Genomic DNA, 23109 nt, shown 5'->3' with positions numbered 1-23109 from the left:
ATGGAGCACATTGCGCAGCAGGACCAGGTCTGACCGCTCCTGGATGAGGATGCTGGCCCTCCACACACCGGAACTCTCTCCTGTGCTCAGGAGGAGGTGGACTGAAACCCCACCTGCGGGCCCTGGCCAGTTTGGCTCAGCGGTAGACCATCAGCCTACAGACCAAATAGTGGTGGGTTCGATTCCAGTCAAGGTTACAGTTCAGTCCCCGGCCCTGGTCGGGGTCGTGTGGGAGGCAGCCAATCGATGTGTCTCGCTCACATTAACGTTTCTCCCTTTCTCTCCCTGAAGATAAAAATGGAAAAAAATATCCTCAGGTGAGGATTTAAAAAAAGAAAAGAAAAATCCCACCTGCGGGGGCTACACTGAGTTTCTCCGGTGATTCCTGTTAGCCACCAGGTCTGCAGAAGAAAAGGACTTCCCCATCCAACAAATAACAGGGAAGCCTCAGCCAGACTAAGTCTGGGAAGGCCGCTGGACTGCGGACCTTTTCAGAGCCTTTACTGTGTCCTAGCATCCTTGACCTGTGCTGGCACAGCCTAGTGTGCAGAACAACCCTTGGAAGATCACGGGACCCCACTTGCAGGAGGCCGGGAGACTACGAAACACGTCGAACAAAGTTGAACTTCCTCCACGGGACCTGGCCCAGGATGGTGTGACAGAACGTCACCTACTAGTAAGTGACCCGGACACTGAGCAGAAAGTAAGCACTTTGGTCGCTATTTGAAATGTGAGCTCAAATTCTTGTGCCCTAAGGACCAGGCTTTTATGTATAAAAGTAGCTCTCTACCTCAGGTCAGCTCTTCAGTCTAGGGCCCTATGAGGTGTCTGCTGGGAAATCAGATCAGTTGAGCCTTTTTTTTTTTTTATCCTCACCTGAGGACATTTTTTCCATGTTTTGTTCAGATAGAGTGGGAGGGAGAGAGAGGAAAAGAGAGACAGAGAGAAACATCGATGTGAAAGGGACACATCGAGTGGCTGCCACCCACACGACCCAACCAGGGCCGGGGACAAACTGCAACCAAGGTACGTGCCCTTAGCGGGAACCTAACCCGGGTCTCTCTGGACTGCAAGTAGACGCTCTAACTGCTGAGCCAAACCAGCCAGGGCAGATCAGTTGATCTTTTTAACAAAATATCTGTGTATGAGCATCAGTGAGAAATCTCAGTGTAACGAACAGGTTACGTTTTCGAAGGCATTTTGGTAACTTCCAATCTACGGATTTGTATTGGTCCTAAGAGGATCTGCTGGTTTTAATTCCACCAGTTTGAGTAGATGGGAGAAAAGCCCAAAGCAAATGGCTCCTTTGAATGCGGAAGCAGGACGAGCCTGTTGGGCACAGGGACTCCCTCGGGGGGCTCGAGCGAAGCAGGCCCCTTGCCCACCAAGGCCCACGAAGCTAAGCTGGGCATTTAAGCTGCCAGGGGCCACATGACAGCCAGCCTCCGAGAGCAGGCATGAGGACACCGAGGACGGCCGTCAGGGCAGGAAGCGGGCTGCTGGCCAGGATGCAGAAGTCCACCTGGGACCCAGAGTCAAAGCATCCTCACTCTGGGACTCAGGCAGAGCTGCTGGAGAGGCGGGGAGACCTCAGGAAGCAGAAGGGAATAAAGCGCTCTCTGGGTTTGTACGGATATAGTGACCAAGTGCGAGGTTGTCACTTGGGAAACCCGTCGTACCTGGTCACCGTACCCCTACAGCCAGATCGAGATCCCACCTTCCCAGGGACACGTGGGCACCACACAACACAACACAGCAAACCACACACAACCTACTCTTTAGACATTTCATCTTTTCTTTCAAACCTGCAACGTAAGAAAGTGTCGTTATTCAACCACATACACGTCCGAAGCCAAAGTCAGATCTGGGAGTGTGACCGTTTCCATTTGTCAGTTGAAACAAGCACATACGTCTTTTTAAGGTTGCCAGGAGGGAAAGTATGCTATCAATGCTAACACAGAACCCGTACTCTCCTTTTCAATACAGATGCACCGAGTCTTGGGTTGCATAATCTCTACAGACGCGTAAACCCCTAATTCTGACGTTTAAAAAGTCGCAAGTGCACTCAGATTCTAGGTACACAATGAATGGACCCAAACATTTTTGGTCTAACTCTCTCTTTACTGGACACGACTTAAGAGTTCAGTGTGAGGCCTCCCTCAGCACGTGACGGCGTGTTCAGCCTCGTTTCTGGGCAGGAGAAATCGGTTGGGGGATGGGAGGCGGGATGGAACTTTCCATACAGGAGAGGGCGGAGGCTGCTGGAGAAGGTGGGAAGGGCCAAGCAGCCATTAGACCCCACCGAACACATTTCCACTTCTAATTTCACGGAGGATTTTAGCTACCGGGTAACAAAGACGATGGGACCATAAACTGGCAAAGGGGCGTGTCTTCAAAACATCTGGGGATGAGCTAACAGCTGGTGTGTGGGGTCTGTCACCAGGAAGGAGGGGGGCAGGTTCCTAACATTTCCCTCCGTCACTACCCTGTGGCCACACCTAGGGCCACCATGGGCCAGCATGAGCCGAGGACGCATCGCGATGACACCGCCGTGACCTACCTCCGTTGGCCAGGAGGTTCTCCTGAACCTTGCCCTTGGCGTCCTCCATGACCTCCACCACGCTCTGCGCCATTCTCTTTACGAGGCTTTGGGAACAAACAAAAGGCCAGTTAGAGGAGGAAGGGGCCCTGGAGACGCTCAAGCTCCGGCGGCGGCAGGAGGACACTTTGCAATGCGTAGGGAGAGGCTTCGGACACCAGCGGCCTGGGAACCAGTATTTCCACTTCTGGGAAATGGTCTTAAGGAAACAGGACAAACGGAAAAAGCTTCCTGAATATGAAGCTGTTCTTCGCAGCAGGGCTGCGGACCGCGAAGCGCTGGAGCCCTGGGAGGACCCGCAGTCGGGGGCTAAGTCACAGGGCGCGCAGCAGGGGACCAGCCCCCAGGGAGAAGGTCTGCGAAGCATTTCTACTGTGCTCATGCTACGCGGGAAACAAGACTCAAACGTATCCAGAAAGTATGGATGCCACTAGGTGAACATGTTCTTCCTATTTCAGTTATTTTATTTTTTATTTTTTTAATCCTCACCCGAGGACATTTTTCCATTTTTTGTACAGATAGAGTGGGAGAGAGAGAGAGGAAGGGAGAGAGAGAGAGAAACATCGACGTGAAGGGACACATCGAGTGGCTGCCACCCGCACGACCAACCAGGGCCGGGGACAAACTGCAACCGAAGTACGTGCCCTTAGCGGAAACCGAACCCGGGTCTCTCCGGACCGCAGGCCGACGCTCTAACCGCTGAGCCAAACTGGCCAGGGCTATTTCAGTTATTTTTATATTGCAATCTGGCACTGCTTTTATAATTAGAAAATCGAACTTTGTGGGTCTCCTGAAGGCGGCAGGGAGTGTTTGGAGGCAGAAGGGCCGCCTTGCATGGCTCTGCCCACACCCAAGCGTATACCTTTGGGCCAAATGTATTTCATCTCTTTGAGTCTGCATTCTCCTGTGTGTAAAATGTGGATCGTACCCACTTTGCAGGATTATGACAATCATTAACATAGCTAATCGGGCACAGAGAATGTAGTAGCAAAGAGTATCTGCTCCTAGAAGCTGATCCATTTGAACTTCAGTTGGAAAACGTGCCAAAACAGGATCAAAGTCTAGAAGTCTTGATGATCCAAATCTTTGCCTCAGGCCCTGTCCAAATTCTCCAGGCTCCCAGGGGGGAGGTGGTGTTTGCAGGAGCATGGACCATGTCATTGACTTCCAAATGGAGAACATGGCCTTCTCATGTTCACGGCCTGGCCACGTTGGCCGCACAGAGTGTGGAGGCCGGGGGATTGGCAGGGAGGGCACTGGAAGGCCCCAGGTAAAAGGAACAGAGGCAGCGCCCTGGCCGGTTTGGCTCAGTGCTTAGAGCATCGGCCTGCGGTCCAGAGAGACCCGGGTTCGGTTCCCGCTAAGGGCATGTACCTCGGTTGCAGTTTGTCCCCGGCCCTGATTGGGTCGCGCAGGTGGCAACCACTCGATGTGTCCCTTTCACGTTGATGTTTCTCTCTCTCTCTCTTCCCCTCTCTCCCTCCCACTCTACCTGAACAAAAAATGGAAAAATATCCTCAGGTGAGGATAAAAAAAAAAAAAAAAAAAGGAGAGAAGCCATTTGTTTCCTATGTTGGCACATTTCCAAAAGCTGAGCCCTTCCACGGTGCGTGTGACTGAGGGTTCCTTTTGCGAACACCTGCCATTCAGGGAAGTCTTCCAAGCGCCAAACATTCTATAATCGTTCCCTCATTTGATCCTCACAAAAATCCTCCAAGATGGCTATGACCCCATTTTACAGATTGGAAGACTGAGACCCAGAGAAGTCAGCTGCCCCCCTCAACCATCCAGTCCACCGGTGGACTCTGAGGCCCCAGGCCACCAAGCCACACTGTTGTCTTCACAGTCGCTATGGCCCACGTGGGACTCCGATCTCTACCGCTGTGTCGGCATCTCTTAGAACAGCAGCTCTGCACCTCACTAACTGTGGCTTGAGCCAGCACCTAACTAACCTCAGTCTGTTTCCCTGGCTGCAAAATGGGCATGATGCTGCTCGTCTCCCGGGGTTGCCTGTGGAGCTGGGTGCAATGCATGCTGGTGCCCGGCCCTGCGAGTTTGGCAGGTATCTCCAGATGTGCCCCCTGCAGCCTGGTGGACTGCATCGGGCTCGCTACCCTCTGGTTCATGGGTAGATCAGGCAGGAGATGGGGCGGGGGAAGTCTGGTTCCCTCCCAGTAGCCTCTTTCCTCTCACCCCCTCCGGCCTCGGGGTGTGACAGCACCTCTCCATCTGCCTGGGTTCCTGCATCATCCCTCCTACAGCCCCCACACAACTATATGTCCCTTCATAAATGACCCTCCTCGCCCTGGCCAGTTTGATTCAGCGGTTAGAGCATCGGCCTGCGGTCCGGAGAGACCCGGGTTCGGTTCCCGCTAAGGGCGCATACCTCGGTTGCAGTTTGTCCTCGGCCCTGGTCGGTTGTGCGGGTGGCAGCCACTCAATGTGTTCCTTTCGCATCGATGTTTCTCTCTCTCTCTCTTCCTCTCTCTCCCTCCCACTCTACCTGAACAGAAAATGGAAAAATGTCCTCCGGTGAGGATAAAAAAAAAAGGAAAAATGTCCTCGGGTGAGGATAAAAAATAAATAAAAAAATAAAAAAATAAATGACCCTCCTCGAGTTATCCTAATGAGTGTTTCTTCTCTTATCCGTGGGACCCTGACTCAATAAATTCATTCATTCGTTCACTCACTCTTTTAGCAAATCCCATACGTTAAGCGACCGTGGGCCAAGCACTGTTCATCATGATGTGGACACAGACACTGTGAATGGAGCACAGTCCCTGCTCTCAGACACTCCTACTGAAATGTTGTCAGCAGCTCCTCCTTATCAACTTTCTAGCCAGGCATGCAAATTGCTGTCTCTTATTACCGTATTCTCTGTAATACTTTGGCCAATTACTTGTGTACATAAAGGTATTAGTAACTCCAGCCCCTACCACAATGTCTGACACCAAACCACTGCTCCGCAAATATTTGTTGAATGAACAAATGACCTCTGACACTCCATAGCACCCAAAGTAACATGCCTGCTTCCTCCCCAACAGATCTAAAATCAGAACTCATCATTTTGTTCATTACTCTTTGCCCTTCCCAATTCTAGCCTCGATGAAGTTTTTGACTCTTCCAAGTGTGGCCATACAACTGCCCTTAGGCATGTCCACCGCGACGGAACATCTCAGAATAACAGGGTCTGCCAAAGTGTAACTGCTGGAAAAATCACCGACTGCACGTTAGCAAAGACGGCCCTGACTTGTGATCGTTAGCTGCCGTCATCAGCAAACGGTGGCAGCACTGAGTCAGACACTTCTCACTGGAGGGAAACTGACAGTCCGGATGCTGTTTTGAATTTACTTTTCTCACTCCACGGTTTACTGGGAACACATTTTCATGTCGACACAGAGCTTCCTCATTCAGTCTCTATTATTGCACATTGAGTTGTTTCTAAAGAGCGACCACTGGAATGAGAGGTATACACATTTGCAACTTTAGCAAACAGGCCGAACTCCCCTCCAAGCACACAGACCCAGTGGGCACGCCCACCAACAGTGAGTGCCGCTTGCCTACACCCTCCCCAACATCAGGCCTCAGGCTTCATCGCAGCCGGTCTGATGCTACTGAGAACTTCCATCATACTGTCTCTGGTTTGCATCTCTGTTCATCAGTGAGGCTGGACATCTTTTCAGAGGAGTATTGACTCCTCAAATGGCTTTCTTCTGGGCATAGTGTGTTCACATCCTTTGCCAGTTTCTCTACTGGTTTATTCATAAAAAAAAAAAAATTTATTTGAGCCTGGCAGGCGTGGCTTAGTGGTTGAGCATCAAACCATGCATCAAGAGGTCACTGGTTCCATTCCTGGTCAGGACACATGCTCAGTTGCAGGCTCGACCCCCAGTGAGGGGCGTGCAGATGTTTCTATCTCTCTTTCCCTCTCCTTCCTCTTTCTCTAAAATCAATTTAAAAAAATTTTTTAACCTCACCCGAGGACATTTATTTTTTTGCATTTATCTGCAGATAGAGAAGGGGGGGAGAGAGGGAAGAAGAGAAAGAGAAACATCGACGTGAGAGAGACACATCGACTGGTTGCCACTCACAACCGGGGCTGGGAACAAACTGCAACCGAGGTACATGCCTTGAGCGGAAACCGAACCTGGGACTCTCTGGTTCGTGGGCCGACGCTCTAACCGCTGAGCCAAATCGGCCAGGGCTAAAAACATATACTTTTAAAATTTTATTTTTAAAGGCCCATCCTCCTGTGCAGGTGCCCTGAGACCATGCGAGACCCAGAAGCATCCACGTAGCTGGTGACTCAGGGAGCCCTGGGCAGCGCACCCTTCTCCTTTGTCTCTGGCTTGTCCCAGCCAAGGGACAATGACATCAACATGCCCTACATCAAAGTCATCAGGAAAATGTGACTGGGCAGTGATTCTGGCCACAGAGATACCATGCTTTGACTTTGGCCTTGCCATGATGGCTGCTATTCCCCCCTTTAGAGGGGTTCCCCTCTGCTTACTCCAAGTAAAGTCACCCCGCAAAATTACCCTTGTCATGCAAAACAGAACTCAAGTGGGCCTTATACAGCTTGATTCACCCACATCGTTCTCAGTCCTCTTCAAAAGCCAGTGTACCCTCAGAGAAAATGTGCCCCCAGAGGGGACATGGGCAGGGCAGGTCCTTGTTCCAAAGTGTTACTTCAAAGCCATAGGGTCCTGTAGTCTCTCAGAGTAACTGGGCAGTCCCCACGCACGACGGTCTGAAAGGAGAGGAGCCACACACGTTGGCTGAAGTCCTGGCCAGTTGGCCAGGAAGGCAATCCACCAAGCAGCAGGGTCCCCACTCACGACAGCCAGGCCCCAGTGCACACCACGGAAAAGCGGCCCAGAGCTGTGTGACTGGCAGCCAGCCACGGGCACAAAGGGGCAGACGCCAGAACAGGCACCTCAAAAGAGTGGAGCTACCTGAAAATACACTTCCTCTTGCCAGTACTCCAAGAAATACACCTGAAAACAATCACACGCCGTTTCCGCTCCGCCAGGTAAACAAGCAAACATTTTTGCAGGCACTGAGCTGACCAGGGTACAATGAGATGGCACTTTCTGCTACTTCCTTGCAAAACAGTTCAGCAATATGTACAAACAGGTCTAGGAGTGTCTATAGGAAACGCGCATTTAGGAGCTAACCAAAAATATAGACAGAGATTTATGCGTTCATCAGAATGTTCATTACAATAGAATGAAGTGTTTCATTACCTTAAAAAAAATAAAATGAAAGAAGTTCTCCCCCCATTAAAAAAATCCTTAACATGACGTTAGTCATGCCCAGGAAGTTTGACTACAATAACATCTGCCCACCCAGAATCGTCGCAGGGGGCACAGACCGAAGGGCCTTTCGAGATCAGGACCTGGGGACTTGCCCAAGGCCACAAGGCTCCTTGGTAGCTGACCGGGCTAAAACAAGACTTCACTATTTCCTGCTCGATTCAAGAATGCCAAATTGGGTGTAATAACAGTATTCCCCATCAGATCTCTCCTTATTTATTTTTTGTGGGTTTTTTTTATCCTCACCCGAGGACATTTTTGCATTTATCTTCAGATAGAACAGGAGGGAGAGAGGGGGAAAGAGAGAGAGAGAAACATGGATGTGAGAGAGACACATCGAGTGGCTGGCACCCACACAACCCCAACCAGGGCCGGAGACAAACTGCAACCGAGGTAGGTGCCCTTAGCGGGAACCACACCCAGCACTCTGGTCTGCAGGCCGACGTTCTAACCACTGAGCCAAACCAGCCAGGGCAGATCTCTCCTCATTTAAATCCCTGTCTGTTTACTCTAAGAGAGTCTTTTTTTTATTTTTTTATCCTCACCCGAGGACATTCCTCCATTTTTTGTTCAGATAGAGTGGGAGGGAGAGAGAGGAAGGGAGAGAGAGAGAAACATCGATGCGAAAGAGACACATCAAGTGGCTGCCACCCGCACGACCAACCAGGGCTGGGGACAAACTGCAACCAAGGTACATGCCCTTATCGGGAACTGAACCCGGGCCTCTCTGGACCGCAGGCCGACACTCTAACCGCTGAGCCAAACCGGCCAGGGCTAAGAGAGTCTTTTTTAAAGAAGAAAGCAGTAGCCTGCTCAGGGAAACATTTTCTCCAGCTGCAGAGGCGGCTGGGGTGTCCCTGGAGCCTCTCCAAACACCCGGTGGGGGTGGGCAGTGGGCGGTCACTGCTAATGAGTACAGGGTTTTTCCCTCCATGATGACAAGTTCTGAAACTAGATGGTGGGGAGGGTTGTATTATTTTGCAAATATACTGGAGACTAATGAATTGTACATGTCAAAGGGGGTGACTATCACAGCGTGCGGATTATATCTCAGATGATAAAACACGTCCTGGCCTTTCTCTTGGCTCTGAGGGTGGAGACCCAGCCTGGAGGAGAATGTCACGGGCCAGTCTGCCCTTGATGCTGGGCGCCACTCCTGCACAGTCCCTGGGCCCCGCTCCCCTCTCCATCACCACCATATTAAACAAAGTTTGTTTTCTTTATTCATTTTTTAGAGAGAGAGGAAGGGAGAGGGAGAGAGAGATGGAAACATCGATGAGAGAGAACATTGACTGGCAGCCTCCTGCACGCCCCCCACTGGGGATCGGGCCCACAACCTGGGCATGGACCTTGACCGGGAACCAAACTGGTGACCTCTTGGTGCGTGGGTCAATGCTCAACCACTGAGCCACACCGCCAGGCCATCGCCACCACATTTTACATAAGTCTGTCCAAGCCCATCCTGGGTCACTGTCCCAGACAGGTCCCACCATCTCTCTCCAGGTTTCCTTCAACAGCATCCTCGCTACTTTCCCGCCCTCTCCCAATGGCCTCCTCCTGTCCACCCCTCCCACAGCAGCCAGAGGAATCTCTAAAATCACACATCTTAGCATGCCATTGTACTGTTTAAACTATAGTAGTGGTTTCCCAAGACGTTCAAATATTGATGTTCTAATTCCTTAGAACAGTTGACAAGCAATACCCTAGCCTGTCCGACTTCTTCTTTCTCCACCCCCTCACCCCACCCTGCCATCCTGGGCCACCTGGAACATCCCCAGCTACCTGGACGCTACTCAGCCTTTATGAGCCCCTGAGTGTCCCCTCCGTGAGGCAACTCACCCCAACACGTACTATAAATAGTGCTGGACACACCCCCACTCAGTGTTGCTTCCTGCACTCAACACAAACGCCCCGAGTGTCCTTCCACAGCAGACAGCGTTGTGTGTGACTGGCATGGACACACAGACTACAGCTGCCCTCCCGGGGCTCACTCAGGAGCCTCCCACACATCGGTTATCACAGTCGACAGTGCTGGTTTCCCCATCTGAGCAGCGCACTAAACAAGCAGACCCCTGAAGACTGCACCAACGTGCGGCTCCTGCAGAACTGTGGCGGCTCCTGGAAAGTACGCAGCCTCCAGGAAACGTGCTGGACAAGGGCCTTAGCACATGAAACGGACATCTGTCCAAGGCTCCTGCTTTGCTCACATGCCACCCAGGGTTGATCGTCTGCTTACTCATCTATCTCACCTCCAATGAACTTTACAAGGACTGGACTTTCCTTAAAAAAAAAAATTCGGTGTTTCCTATGACCACGAAATTGTCAGTACTCAGTGCAGGTGCCGTGTCAAGCTTAGTTCATAGCAAGGGGGCCGGGCTCAGGGGCCCCACACTTCAGAGGGTCCTAACTTTGCCCCCCTTCAAGCCACACCCATCCCACAGGACCAGGGAGCAATCCCAAGATTGGAGGGTCGGAGGGGATGTGTGAACCGACACTTTGGGTACCCAGGACCCTAACTGCCTCGACGGGTAAGTGTTTACCTGGGAGAAAGGAAAACATATGTCAGGGCAAAGACTGAGCGTAAATGTTTATACCAGCTTTAGTTTTCATAGCCCCAAACTAGAAACCATCAAAATGTTCCCCAGTGGGTGAATGGGTAAACAAACTGCAGCTTACCCATAAATAGAATACTATGCAGCGGTAAAAAATGACTCAGTATACACACCACAACACGGATAAATCTCAAATAACGATACGGAATGGAAAAAACAGACCAAAAAAAGAAGCTTACATAGCTTGTCATCCACTTACATAAGAGTTCTAAAACGGCAAACCATCTTAGTGACAGAGGCCACTCAGTGCTGAAGAAGGTCCAGGAAGTGACAGAGGGGCCCAAGGGAACTTTCTGGGGTAATGGAGATGTCGATTATCTTGACTGTGGTGATGGCTTCACGTATATACAGGTGGGGCAAAGGTAGGTTTACAGTTGTGACTATGCGAAACAGTTTACTCTTGTATTATTTATTAACTATTGCATTATTTCCCATAAGAACTGTAAACTTACGTTTGCCCCACCTTCCATGTCAAAACTCATCAAAGTGTACCTTTTAAATGTTGCCTTGTGTTGCATCTTATTTATATTTAAATAAAGGCACTTAAAAAGCCTACACTACACTGAAGTAGCACTTACCTATCAGGTTCATAACCCCCCCCCCCAAAGTTGATAATACACTTGATTAGAAAGGTTGTAGGGAAATGGGGACTCTCCTTCATTGCTGCTGGAAATGCAAAATGGTCAGCCCAGAGAAACCTGGCCCGTCTGTCCAAATCACAAAGGCGTATGACCCCTGGGCCCAGCAATCTGGTTCTGCACACTTAGCGTGCAGAGTAACAATGCAGGTACAAATTACACACTTAGCATGGTTGGTAACAGCCCCCGTCCCCATAAAAGTCAATTAGCCAAGTGTCCATCCCTGGCTGCCCGATGCAATGAGGCACTTCCCCCACGAGGATGCTGGGCAGCCAGGGAGCTCCCTGTGCACAGACGGGAGAAATCTCCCGAAAAGGAGGCTGGATGCTCAGTAGCACGTGTGGGTTACTAGCTTGTGTTTACAAAGAGAAAATACAATAATATATACTGGGGTTGTCTTGTGTTTGCATAAAGAAGCACCAAAGAGCCCTGGCCAGTTTGGTTCGGCAGTTAGAGTGTCGGCCCACAGACCAAAGAGTCGCAGGTTCGATTCCGGTCAAGGGCATGTACCTCAGTGGTGGTTTGGTCCCCGGCCCTGGTCGGTGTCTTGAGGGAGGCAACCAGTCGATGTGTCTCCCTCACATCGATGTTTCTCTCTCTCTCTCCCCCTCCTTCCCTCCAACTCTATCTGAAGATAATGGGGAAAAATATCCTTGGGTGAGCATTAAAAAAAAAAAGAAGCACCAAAAAGGAAACCAAGAGACCAATAGTACTGGAAAATCGTGTGGCTGGAAACTGCTCTTAGAAATCTGGCAAGCCCCAGTATGTCACAATGACACATTTTAAACCTTCCATGAGAGAACGTCCCATGACCACCCGAAGGAGCTGTTCTCGGTCGCGGTGCCAGGACCAGCACCTGGGAACTTGTGGAAATGCAGATTCCCAGGCCCCGCCTCAGCCCTAACTACTGAATCAGAAATTCCGGAGGTGGAGCCCTGTGATCTATGTTTCAGCAAACGTTCCCCATGGTTCTGATGCACAGTGCAGTCTGAGAGCCACAGATTTAGTGTTTGGAGACGCTACGCCAAGTGGAGTCCACTGACTGGCAACACCAGCGTCGCTGGGGAGCCTGTAAGAAATGCAGATTGGGCCCGGCCTCTGTGGCTCAGTGGCTGAGCGACCACCAGTGCACCAAGAGGTCGCTGGTTCGATTCCCAGTCAGGGCACATGCCCAGGTTGTGGGCCCGATCCCCAGTAGGGGGCATGCAGGAGGCGGCCAATCGATATTCTCTCTCATCGATGTTTCTCTCTTTCTCTCTCTCTCCCTTCTTCTCTCTCTAAAATCAATAAAGGCAAAAAATTTTTTTTAATGCAGATGGGCCCAGACCCACTAAGTCAAAATCTGCATTTTACTAAGATCCCCGGCAATTCATGTGTGTATCTGAAAAGCACTGTCCAGAGCTTGAGTCCAGCGCTATCCAACAGCACTATAATTGAGCCATGTGCCTGCTTCAAAAGTGTCTATTAGCCTTGCTGCCCTGGCCAGTGTGGCTCAGTCGGTTGAGCATCGTCCTGTGCACCAAAGGGTCGCCAGTTTGATTCCCTGTCAGCTTAGAAAATAAGCTGAAAGGCATTGGAAACAATAAGATGGCAGATTATTAAGGTCATGCATGAAATCCTTAGTTATAAACAATAAGCATTTAGAGAAAAAAAATCTCATTTATAATAGCAAAAAAATGAAAAATGTTAATATGTGGGGAAAACTCAGTAAGAAATGGTGTAGGACCTCTACTGAATAAAGCATTAAAGCTCTACTAGAGGAGCAAAGAAAAGAATAAATTCACTGAAAGATGAGCTATGCTCACGGGAACATTCAAAGTTACAAGTATGTCAATCCCCTACTTTCAGCGGAATGCCAAATGAACTAGCCGTAGGGACTTTGCACCAACCATGTGCCAGGTTCTGCCCTAGATACTTAGGATATATCTTTTAAAGTCTGTTTCTGCTTAGCAGAGATCTCAAAATAAGGTCTTCAAGACTTGTAAATATCTGGCCCTGGCCGGTGTCAGCCTGCAGTCCAGAGAGACTCGGGTTTGGTTTCCGCTAAGGGCACATATCTCGGTTGAAGTTTGTCCCCGGCCCTGGTTGGGTCGTGCAGGTGGAGGCCACTCGATGTGTCCCTTTCACGTCGATGTTTCTCTCTCTCTTTCTCTCTCTTCCTCCTACTCTATCTGAACAAAAAATGAAAAAATGTCCTTGGGTGAGGATAAAAAAAAAAAAAGACTTGTAAATATTGAACTGGATAATGCATGCATGAGAGTGTATGTGTATTTTTGTTTTGGGAAGGAACCACACCACCCTACTAATGGTTACTTATGGGGAAAAAAACTGAAGCTAATGCGGAAGTAATTTCTTTTTGTACCCTTTTATACCATTTGATATTTTATACCATTTTATTTTATTTATTTATTTATAAATCCTCACTCGAGAATATTTTTTTCCATTTATCTTCAGATAGAGTGGGAGGAAGAGAAAGACAGAAACATCGATGTAAGAGACACATCAATTGGTTGCCTCCCGCACGACCCCAACCAGCACCAGGGACCGAACCGCAACCATGGTACGTGCCCTTGACCAGAATCAAACCTGCGACTCTTTGGTCTGCAGGCCAATGCTCTAACCACTGAGCCAAACCGGCCAGGGCTCTGTTACTTGTTTTTACATGTCAACAGTAATTATCTGAGTAATGAGTAAGACAAGTGCTGGTGAGGCTGGTGGAAACCAGTTAGAGGCCAGGTGGGCACAGACAGACATCAGTAGGTAAGTTGGTGAATCTGGATCAAGGGTCTATTGCCCTGTGGCCCCAGCCCATCTGGCTCTTTCTAGAAGCTTCTTTCCTCATTTGGAACACGAAGGGGTAATATTAGATCTCTAAAGGCTTGCGCAGTTCTACTATTCCAGGAACTTCTCTTCCATCCACTCATTCTGCTGGTCACTGGGGGCTACAGTGTTGTACATTCTGGGGATGTAACTGCAAAAGGCTGGCTTTGCGGGACTTACAGCTTGGCTGGGGAGACAGACAGTAATCAAACAGTCCCAAGAGAATGTTAAAGTCCTCTCTGGTGAGGGCTATGGAGGAGGGGTGCAGCAGGGTGGAACAAGAGAAGGTAAATCAGAAGGTCCGAAGGGGGCGCAGGTCTGGGGGAGCTGAGTAGGATGAGCAGATGATACTGGGGGTGAGTGGGGCATGGAGAAGGTTTGACCCGGTGTTTGGAGTGAGCAGGAGGGCACACACAGCAGGACGGCCAAGCAGCTTTGAGGAAGGTAGAAACCACGCAGCGAACACAGACATTCAACTGGTATTTGTCTAATGCGTTGAAGAAATGTCACACAGATGTTTGTCTAATGCATCGAAGAAATGTCACACACATCTGATATTCTTGTAGAAACAGAAGAGTTTGGGTAGTTTTTTAAAATTATACTTTACTTCTCTCTAGAAGCCCTTAGCAGAACCGCCTCCCCGAGATCTGCACCCCTGCACATACATCCACACTCTGATCAGCGACCTTCAATGCACTCCATGGAACCATGCAGGTAAAGAAAAGTCACCAGTTGTCCGGCTGGTGTGGCTCAGTGGTTGAGCATCGACCCACGCACCAGGAGGCTACCAGTTCGATTCCCAGTCAGGGCACATGCCCAGGTTGTGGGCCCGATCCCCAGTGGGGGGCATGCAGGAGGCGGCCAATCGATGTTCTCTCTCATCGATGTTTCTATCTCTCTCTCCCTCTTCCTTCCTCTCTCTCTAAAATCAATTAAGAAAAAAAAATTAAAAACAAAAAGAAGAGCCACCAGCTACTCCACAATCTGGGAAATGCACTCCGGTGATAGTGACAGCCGCCAACGTACCACAGAAGCCCACGAGGTATGTCTGAGTGCCTGGGAAAGACAGTGGTCCAACCAGCATGGCAAAGCGGGCTACGAGGTAAAGGACTCAAACATGAAACACAGGGGGGCAGCTTTCTCAAAGACACAGTCATTTGGTTTCTCAAGTATTTATGAACTACAGAGTAAATGAACAAAGGCAGAAGGGAAAACGAATCAAAAATAAAGGCAAGGCTCCATCCAGTAAGCGAACCCGCCTTCCAGCGACGTGGAAAAACACCCCAGTGCCCCAGTAAATAAATAATAAAAGACTTCGGAAACAATACACCTTGAACACTCCCAGCCCTTCTCCGAGCTCCTGGCCAGAAGCAGAGCCGGCGGGTTCAGGCTGCCTGGGGTTACATGACCAGCGAGCATTTATTTACCTACTAACACTGGGGTGCTTTCCAACCAGGTAGGGCATGCCACGCACCTCAAGCCAGTCTCCTGTACCCCATCATTTTACCCCAAGCTCCAGTACGAACTCTAAGACAAGGTCCCCTGCTCTCTGCACTAGATAAATGCTAGAAATAACTGTGGGAGCCTCAAACCACCTCATTTTCCTCTCTTCCGAGGCTGGCTCTTCAGTATATATGCCCACAAGTAAAACAATACACAGTGACTTTCATTCTTATCACACTTAGCCTGTTTTCTTTTGTTTGTTTGTTTTTTAATGAAACAACAACAACAACAAAACCTAGTACACGACTTGATTCATATAGGTCCTGTGTGTGTCACAGTTAGAACCTCACCTTTGCTGTTCACACGTCTTCACCTTCTTTCTCGGACAGAAGCCAACCCACCACCACAAGCAACGTCTACAACGAGCAGGTAGGGAACGAGGCCCGAACGCCTACTGAGACACTGCCACGCACAAATGAAGGTGGGAGTTACACTAAACCCGGGCCACAGAGTGTTCGAGCCAGAGAGGACTTGGGTGAAGAAGGGGATAAAGGACTTGCACCAAGGAAGAAAATGGGTAGCCAAAAAGGGCCTAGAAAGGTGCAGAAAGAGACAATGCTAAGTAGCGGTCATTTCTGCCGCAGGCCTGGGAACAGTCCAGCTAAGCCAGCGCTGCTGGCCCTCGGTGCACAGCCTCGCGCCTCGGTGCGTGGGGCGGAAACCCGCAAGCAGTCGCCAGCCCAGGCAGGGGGCCGAGGCAGGGGGCCGAGGGCAGTGGTCTGGCCTCCGCCGGATCTGTCAGACCCACCACGCAGAGCAGCCCAAGGAAGGAGCTGACATTTAGGGATCAGGCCATTTGTTCTCAACTGCCACCGATCGTGTCCTGGGATTTGATGATACTTGATTTAACACGATTTCACTCCCCTTCACTTCTCCCTGGAAGCACCGAGATGGTCACTGTCACCCCCTTTCACGGATGAGAAAGCCAAAGGTTCGTTTCTTCCTGGAGACTGAGAGCCGCAAACTCCCTGGTGACGAGGACGGCCCACAGACAGCAAAACGTTAGTGACAAGGGAGTCCTCGTAGTCACAGGCAGTGGGTACTGCACGCAGAGAACCAAACTCCCGGCCCAGGGCACCAATGCGGAAGGTTAGAAATCCTCCAAGTTTGACCACTAGAACTCCCAATTATTCGTTTTCCATAAAAACGCACTAGAAAAGACAGGAGCAGCCATATCCCCAGTCCACTGACAAGAAGAAGCAGCGCGTGTCCACAGGCCCTGAGGATCGGAACCCCCCATGGAGCCAGAGATCAAGAGTCAAAGCCTGGGCCCTTTCCGGGGGGTGCGACCTGGCCCTGGAAGGCTATTTCCTCACCTATCACACCTGCATCTTTAAAAAAATCCCTGGCCAAACAGATTTTCATCTTCCCCCAAATAAGAGATAATAATTCTAAAACCACCTAATAAATGATGGCAAATCCATATGGCATAATAGTACCATGGAATAGTTCATGGTGAGCTCAGAAGAACAGGATATGAAAAGCAAGTTACAAAATATTTATAAAATGATGTCACCTTTATTATGAGGTGTATACGCATTAATATATGTATGCATACATATTTAAGTGTAGAAAAAAATGGATGTACACACTGCAAATATAACAATGGTTATCTCTGGACGGCACAGTTATGGGTGGTTTGTATATTCTGTTGCATGCTTTTCTGTGATCTAGAAATCCTTTCAGTGATTTTGCCCTAGATTTGTAAAGGTTTTTTTAGACAGCAAATTATTTTCAGACTCTAAAATATCCTCATACACTCTTGGTGGGAGTGCTGATAGGGACCATGTCTCGAGGGCAATGTGGACAGTCACACTGCACAGGCAGACACTCTGACCCGGCGTCTCTTTTTGCTTTGTTTTGTTTGTTTTTGTTTGTTTATCCTCACCGGAGGACATTTTTGCATAGAGCGAGAGGGAGAGAGAGAGGAAGAGAGAGAGAGAAACATCGATGTGAGAGAGACACATCGACTGGTTGCCACCCACATGACCCCAACCGGGGCTGGGGACAAACTGCACCCGAGGTACGTGCCCTTAGCGGGAACCAAACCGGGTCTCTGGACCGCGGGCCAACGCTCTAACCACTGAGCAAACCACCAGGGCGACCCACCGTTTCTAATTATCTCACTTCCACGTCTGCACAGAGAAGTACAGAAAAGAACGGTCACTCTAGATTGTTTATAAAACAAAAGACCAGAAAATTCAAATGTCCATCCAGAGGGAAATTCAAATAAATTAAGGCAACATCTATTCAAGGTCATGCAGCCAGTAAAAAGAATGTGCACGGAGGGACCAGCCTGCTTCTAATTATGTGATTAAGTGAGAAAAGTACAGTGCAGAATACATGCTATCATTCGTATGATATTATTTTTAAGAATATATTCAGCCCGGCCAGTGTGGCTCAGTGGTTGAGCATCGACCCCTGCACCAGGAGGTCGCTGATTCGATTCCCGGTCAGGGCACATGCCCAGGTTGTGGGCCTGATCCCCAGTGGGGGGCATGCAGGAGGCGGCCAATCAATATTCTCTCTCATTGATGTTTCCATCTCTCTCTCCCTCTCCCTTCCTCTCTCTCTAAAAATCAATAAAGAAAAAAAATTTTTTGTAAAGAGTATATTCATAGTTACATGTACTAGCTGTCTCTGGAAGGCTCTCCTAGAAAATTGTAACAACATTGCTTTAAAAGAGGAGAAATAAGGGGAAAGGAGAGAGGAAAGCAGGTCAGAGAAAAACAATTTTCACTGAATAGCTTTCCTTTTGTACTGTTGTTGAATTTTTTACTAGGCGCGCATGTTGCTACAAAAACAAACCCGAACAAAACACTGAAAAAGCCTTGGGGGAAACTGCACCCATTATCTAAGTGTGTCAGCACCTTGAGCCACAGTCCTCTTCAGTTCGAAGGCAGCCCCCTTAAAGAAAAACACGCACACACAAAACTGCCCAGCTGGTGTGGCTCAGTGGTTAGCATCCCCCCATGCAGCAAGAGGTCACAGGTTCAATTCTCAGTTGGAGCCCCGAGTCGGGCCCAATGCCCACTGGGGGTGTGCAGGAGGCAGCCAATCGATGTTTCTCTCATTGATGTTTCTATCGCTCTCTCTAAACATCAATAAAAACTTTTTTTTTAAAACTGCCTCCAGCAAACAAAACTGTGCAGTGGACCCTGCATGCTGGTGTTGACCTCCCCAGACCCACCCTGGCTCTTCTCGTGATTCCAAGGACCTGGTTTAAGCAAGCACGGGCTCAGCCAAAGCCAGCACTGTGTCGTCTGACAACAATGTCCAACTCCCGCTTGTATGTAGTAAATAAGAAATAGTTTACCTTTCAGCAAAGGTATCGAGTTTCCCCAACTCATCGGAGAGGCCAACAAGGGAATCCAAGGTCCCCACCTGGAAAGATCGTAAAGAAATTAGAGGCTCAGAAGTGAGGTGCCTTTTCATCACAAGGCAGGCAATTCTGTAACTTCCGCCTCGAGTCAGTTGCCCTTGGTCAATAGCCAAACTGGAAACGGGGGAGAGTTCTTAAGGGAATCAGTGGATTTGGAAATTTAAAAATAATTTTTTTTATTTTTTTTGCCAATAGGATAAATGATCATATTTCTGCCATAGGAAGAAGTGACTACGATGTCATGGCCTGCTCAGCTCATTTTCCTGTTACAATGGTGACCTGCTAGTCATGGATTAATCCCCATAGCAGAGGAGGAATAGACCAGCAAGCAAGCTGGTATATATTTTTTTTATCCTCACCCGAGGACATTTTTCCATTTTTTGTTCAGGTGGAGTGGGAGGGAGAGAGAGGAAGAGAGAGAGAAACATTGATGTGAAAGGGACACATCGAGTGGCTGCCACCGCACGACCAACCAGGGCCGGGGACAAACTGCAACTGAGGTACATGCCCTTAGCGGGAACTGAACCTGGGTCTCTCCGGACCACAGGCCGATGCTCTAACCGCTGAGCCAAACCAGCCAGGGCTTCTCTGAGGTTCCTAACAATGATCTTGCTGGGGCAGGGGACAGCTTTTTCCTCCCATGCCTTCATTTATGGAGGTCCTTTTCTTTTCAGACTACTTACAAGCTGCTTCTTCGTGTGGAAATCAATACAGTCCAAAATTGTATTTAAAGGTCTGGTCACAGGATCAGAAGAAAAAACTGTTGTCACATTATCACCCACCAGTCAGATATTAAAAAGTAACTAGGAAATGCTGGAGCCTGGATAGCTCTGGTAGGTGAAATTGCTTCTTGCCAAGAAGCTTGATTTTAAGAACGTGGGGTGGGGATCCTATATTTTCCCCTCTTTGTCCCCTCCAGGCTAGCGCGGTGCCTCTCAAAGGGTAAATGATGAGTGGGTGTTGAATTGACTCACTGTCACACCTGTCACTGGGCAAACAGAGGCCGGCTTGAACAGTCAGCAAGACTTGGGTTCAGAATCCAGAGCTGCTGCTTAACCAGCTCTACCACCCCGGTGCCCTTTCTTAGGCCCTGCTGATCTCGAAGGTGCGACTTGGAAAGGTTTGAGATGATACGTTTCAAGTTCCTGGTCCCCAGCATACTGCTTGATAAACACGAGCATCACCAACAAGTGTGGCAGCCAACAAGGGGCAAACTGAGGTTCAGGAGAGGCGACAGGGAGGGCGTGCGCTAGAAGAGCCGGCTCTGCGCACTGGCTCCATCCTCCCAGCTCTCACCACACTCTTCCCCTTGGACACCCACGATCTTACAGAGCCCACTCTCTTTGGTGGGAGCACGGTGCCTATCTTTCTCTGTCGTGTTTCTTTCCATCCAACTTTGTCCTCTTGTGCAAGAACTCGTAGACACTCATGCACTGCCAAACCTCTTTCTGCCACCTGCTTCTCCAACAGAACCAGAGGGATTCTGGATTCCCTGCCCTGTTCCTGATTCCAGAGCACAGTCAAGGCCGACACTCTCCAAGCTGCATGCTTAAACTATATTATTGGTCCTCAAAGATAGTGAAGACGAAACAGGAAGAATCTGAAAGCAACTCCCAAGAACTCAAGTGTGTAAGATGCTCCTCCCACTTTTTGAAGACACTGCTCCCTACCTCCCCTCTTCCCGTTCACTCTGTCCTATCGCTCTAAGTCCATAGGTACCGTGACTAATTTGGGGCTATGGTATGAAGTCCCATCCAGACCTTGACTCCCACTGTCCATTTTCACCCCCAGGCTGATTCTCAGTGTTGCTGCCTTTGTCCTTACTTTCCCCGTGACTTCCAGAAGACACCACCTCCTCCCAATCCATCACCTCATTCCTCCCCAGGAACTTTACCTTGAAGTCAGGAATGGCGAACTTGGTGTTATAAGACAGGTTGGACTTGGAGGTCACGGTGTTCATCCTCTCCAGAGCTTGTAAATTTTCCTTATCGCCAGGGGCAGAAATTAACCAGAACTCTGACATGTTTCCAGTCTTCTTCTATCCTGGTACTGAGCAGAACCGCAGGCACACACACGCACAGAAACAGGAGGAGAGAAGTGTCAAACGTTCACTTTTCACCACGCCTTTCCCTGGGAAGTTGTCCTCCCTGAAATCTGTCCCTTTTCCAGTTTCCTATTCTTTGTGCCTTTAACCCTCCAGTTCAGATTTCATCATTCCAAGGACACCCACTTGCACAAGCCGGGCATTGTGTTCTTCTCTCCACTTGAAGAGCCCTCAGGTCTTCACGAAGATTCCCCCAAATTGTCCTTCCCTAGGTGGTTCTGTTCAGAAGGGGAGGGGAGGGAGGCACGCTTCCTTTTCCTTCCACTCTCCCCAGTCCAGTGAAAGAACCCTGCCTGACATCGTGAACCAGGGAGACAGCACACTGGGCTCGGGGACCTTCTGTAACGATATTTTCTCCCTTCCACGTTGCATATTCTGGGATGCAGGATGGAGTGGAGGCAGACATGAGACAAGGTGTTTTTACAATAGGCCACCTGGGCAAACCCCAGATCTTCACTTACCAACATTGAGATGGGCACTAGCTTTCAAAATAGATGTTTGGCCCTGACAGGGCAGCGTAATTGGTCAGAACATTGGCCAGATACACCAAGGTTTCAGGTTTGATCCCCCTTCAGGGATATATAAGAATCTCTCTCTCTCTCTCTCTCTCTCTCTCTCTCTCTCAAATCAATCAATAATTTAAAAAAAGACTTCAGAAGGACTCCCTTTTTTATAAAATAAGAAGAAGAAAAAGTGTGGGAGCAGGGACTACTAAAGTTGTGTTTCCACAAGACCAGGTGTCACTCTGCGGAGTGGATGGCAGGCTGGGCCTGGCTGGTAGTTTCTGCTCCGTCTGCGGCCTCCCAAGTCCATTAGTTCTGCTCATTCAAACGTGTACACACCCACACCTTTCTCCCCTCACTCTGTTTCTCCCTCGCCCGCGCCCCCCCCCCCCCCCCCCCGAAAGCATCTCCAACCGGCCGGGGAGAAGACAGGACGTAGGCAGAGACCCATCCTGGACGTCCATCTTTTCGACACCCATCTCACTCCACTCAAGATAAGCGTAGTCCCTCCTAACCCCGCGCACACCGCTGGTCGCAGTGCCTCTCTTATGGCCTGAGGACAAACTGGCCTGTGCACAACCTGGGAGATGCCACCTGCCTGGTCGCGGGGAGGGCGCCGCGGAGGCGCCTGTTCCCTGGTGCCCGCCGGAGAAGGCGCAGGGACACAGGGCGCGAGAGGCGCGCGTCTCTCCTGCTGCCGGGGTCCCCGATCCGCGTCCTTACCGGGAGCCGGGCGCGGGGCGCAGGGCGGGAGCGCACGGCCGGCTCCCGGGAGGCAGCGGCTTCTGCGCGGCGCCCCGCCCCGAGCTTTTATCGGGGCGGGAGGCGGTCCCCCGCCCGCCCGCCGGCTATTTGCATACCGGGCCGCCTGCCTCCTGCTGTCGCCGGCGGGGGCCACGCGCCGTCAGGGAGGACAGCGCAGAGAGGACGCTGCCCCTCGAGTCTCAGAAAAAACACGCGCGCCCCTGTCCGCGGGCGCCGGCACCTGGCGGGGTGCTGGGAGATCGGCGGGTCGCCGGTCCCCACCGTCGCAGAGCCCGCAGGACCTGCAGGTGACCGAGAGCAGCGAGAGAGGCGAAGCTCTCCGGACCGGACCGGGGACACCTGCCCTCGGCTGCCGCCGCCCCCCCTCCGCCCCGAGAAACAGGGCATGAGGGTCTCGGGGACAATTACCGAAAGACAGGACTGACCTGTGGAAGGCAACGCAACAGCGTCACAGGTTTGGGGACACACCTGGACGGAGCAGCAGATCTTCCTGTCGACGTGGGCGAGAGCTTGGCCCTGTGGCCCAGGAAACTCCCCGCTGCCCGAGGGGCCCACCTCCCTCGACGCCCTTCCAGACCGCCCTGTGCACGGGAGGACCTGACAGCTCCCTGTCGGCTCCATGATGTGAGCTCACCATCCCCAGAAATCACCCTGCGAATGTTAAAAAGCAAAACAAAGAGAAAACTCTGGGACTTCATTTCCCCTGGAGTAAAGGAGGAAACAGTAGTGCCTCTTTCTCTGTGGACGATGTTTTCTGTGCTCCCTGGGAAAGACTTAAAATAATATTAATCAGAATTATTCTTTGGGGGAGGGAGTTGAAGAAGGTATGGTTGCTGCCTTCAGAATGGGCTACCCCTTACTGAACCAG

The 23109-nt window shown here is 50.3% G+C and overlaps 1 protein-coding gene across 2 annotated transcripts in view; it reads right to left on the bottom strand.

Annotated features, from left to right (window-relative positions):
* ATP6V1C2 (ATPase H+ transporting V1 subunit C2) overlaps positions 1–20915 on the bottom strand; it is a 42130-nt gene extending 21215 nt beyond the window's left edge. Inside the window, exons 1-3 of one of the 2 annotated variants that reach the window (XM_036263022.1) lie at positions 20764–20915; positions 18804–18871; positions 2561–2646 (exon numbers count right to left, since the gene is read on the bottom strand). In XM_036263022.1, the coding sequence (XP_036118915.1) occupies positions 2561–2646; positions 18804–18871; positions 20764–20892 (283 nt within the window). In that variant the 5' untranslated portion in view covers positions 20893–20915. The remainder of the gene's footprint in view (positions 1–2560; positions 2647–18803; positions 18872–20763) is intronic. The other variant, XM_036263021.1, reaches the window with a different exon arrangement.
* Positions 20916–23109: the final 2194 nt, after the last annotated feature.

This window comes from Molossus molossus, unplaced genomic scaffold, assembly GCF_014108415.1.
Source record: "Molossus molossus isolate mMolMol1 unplaced genomic scaffold, mMolMol1.p scaffold_m16_p_15, whole genome shotgun sequence".
Taxonomy (NCBI): domain Eukaryota; kingdom Metazoa; phylum Chordata; class Mammalia; order Chiroptera; family Molossidae; genus Molossus; species Molossus molossus.
The sequence above is the reverse complement of the archived record's forward strand: the minus strand, read 5'-3'. Positions and strand labels throughout refer to the sequence as shown.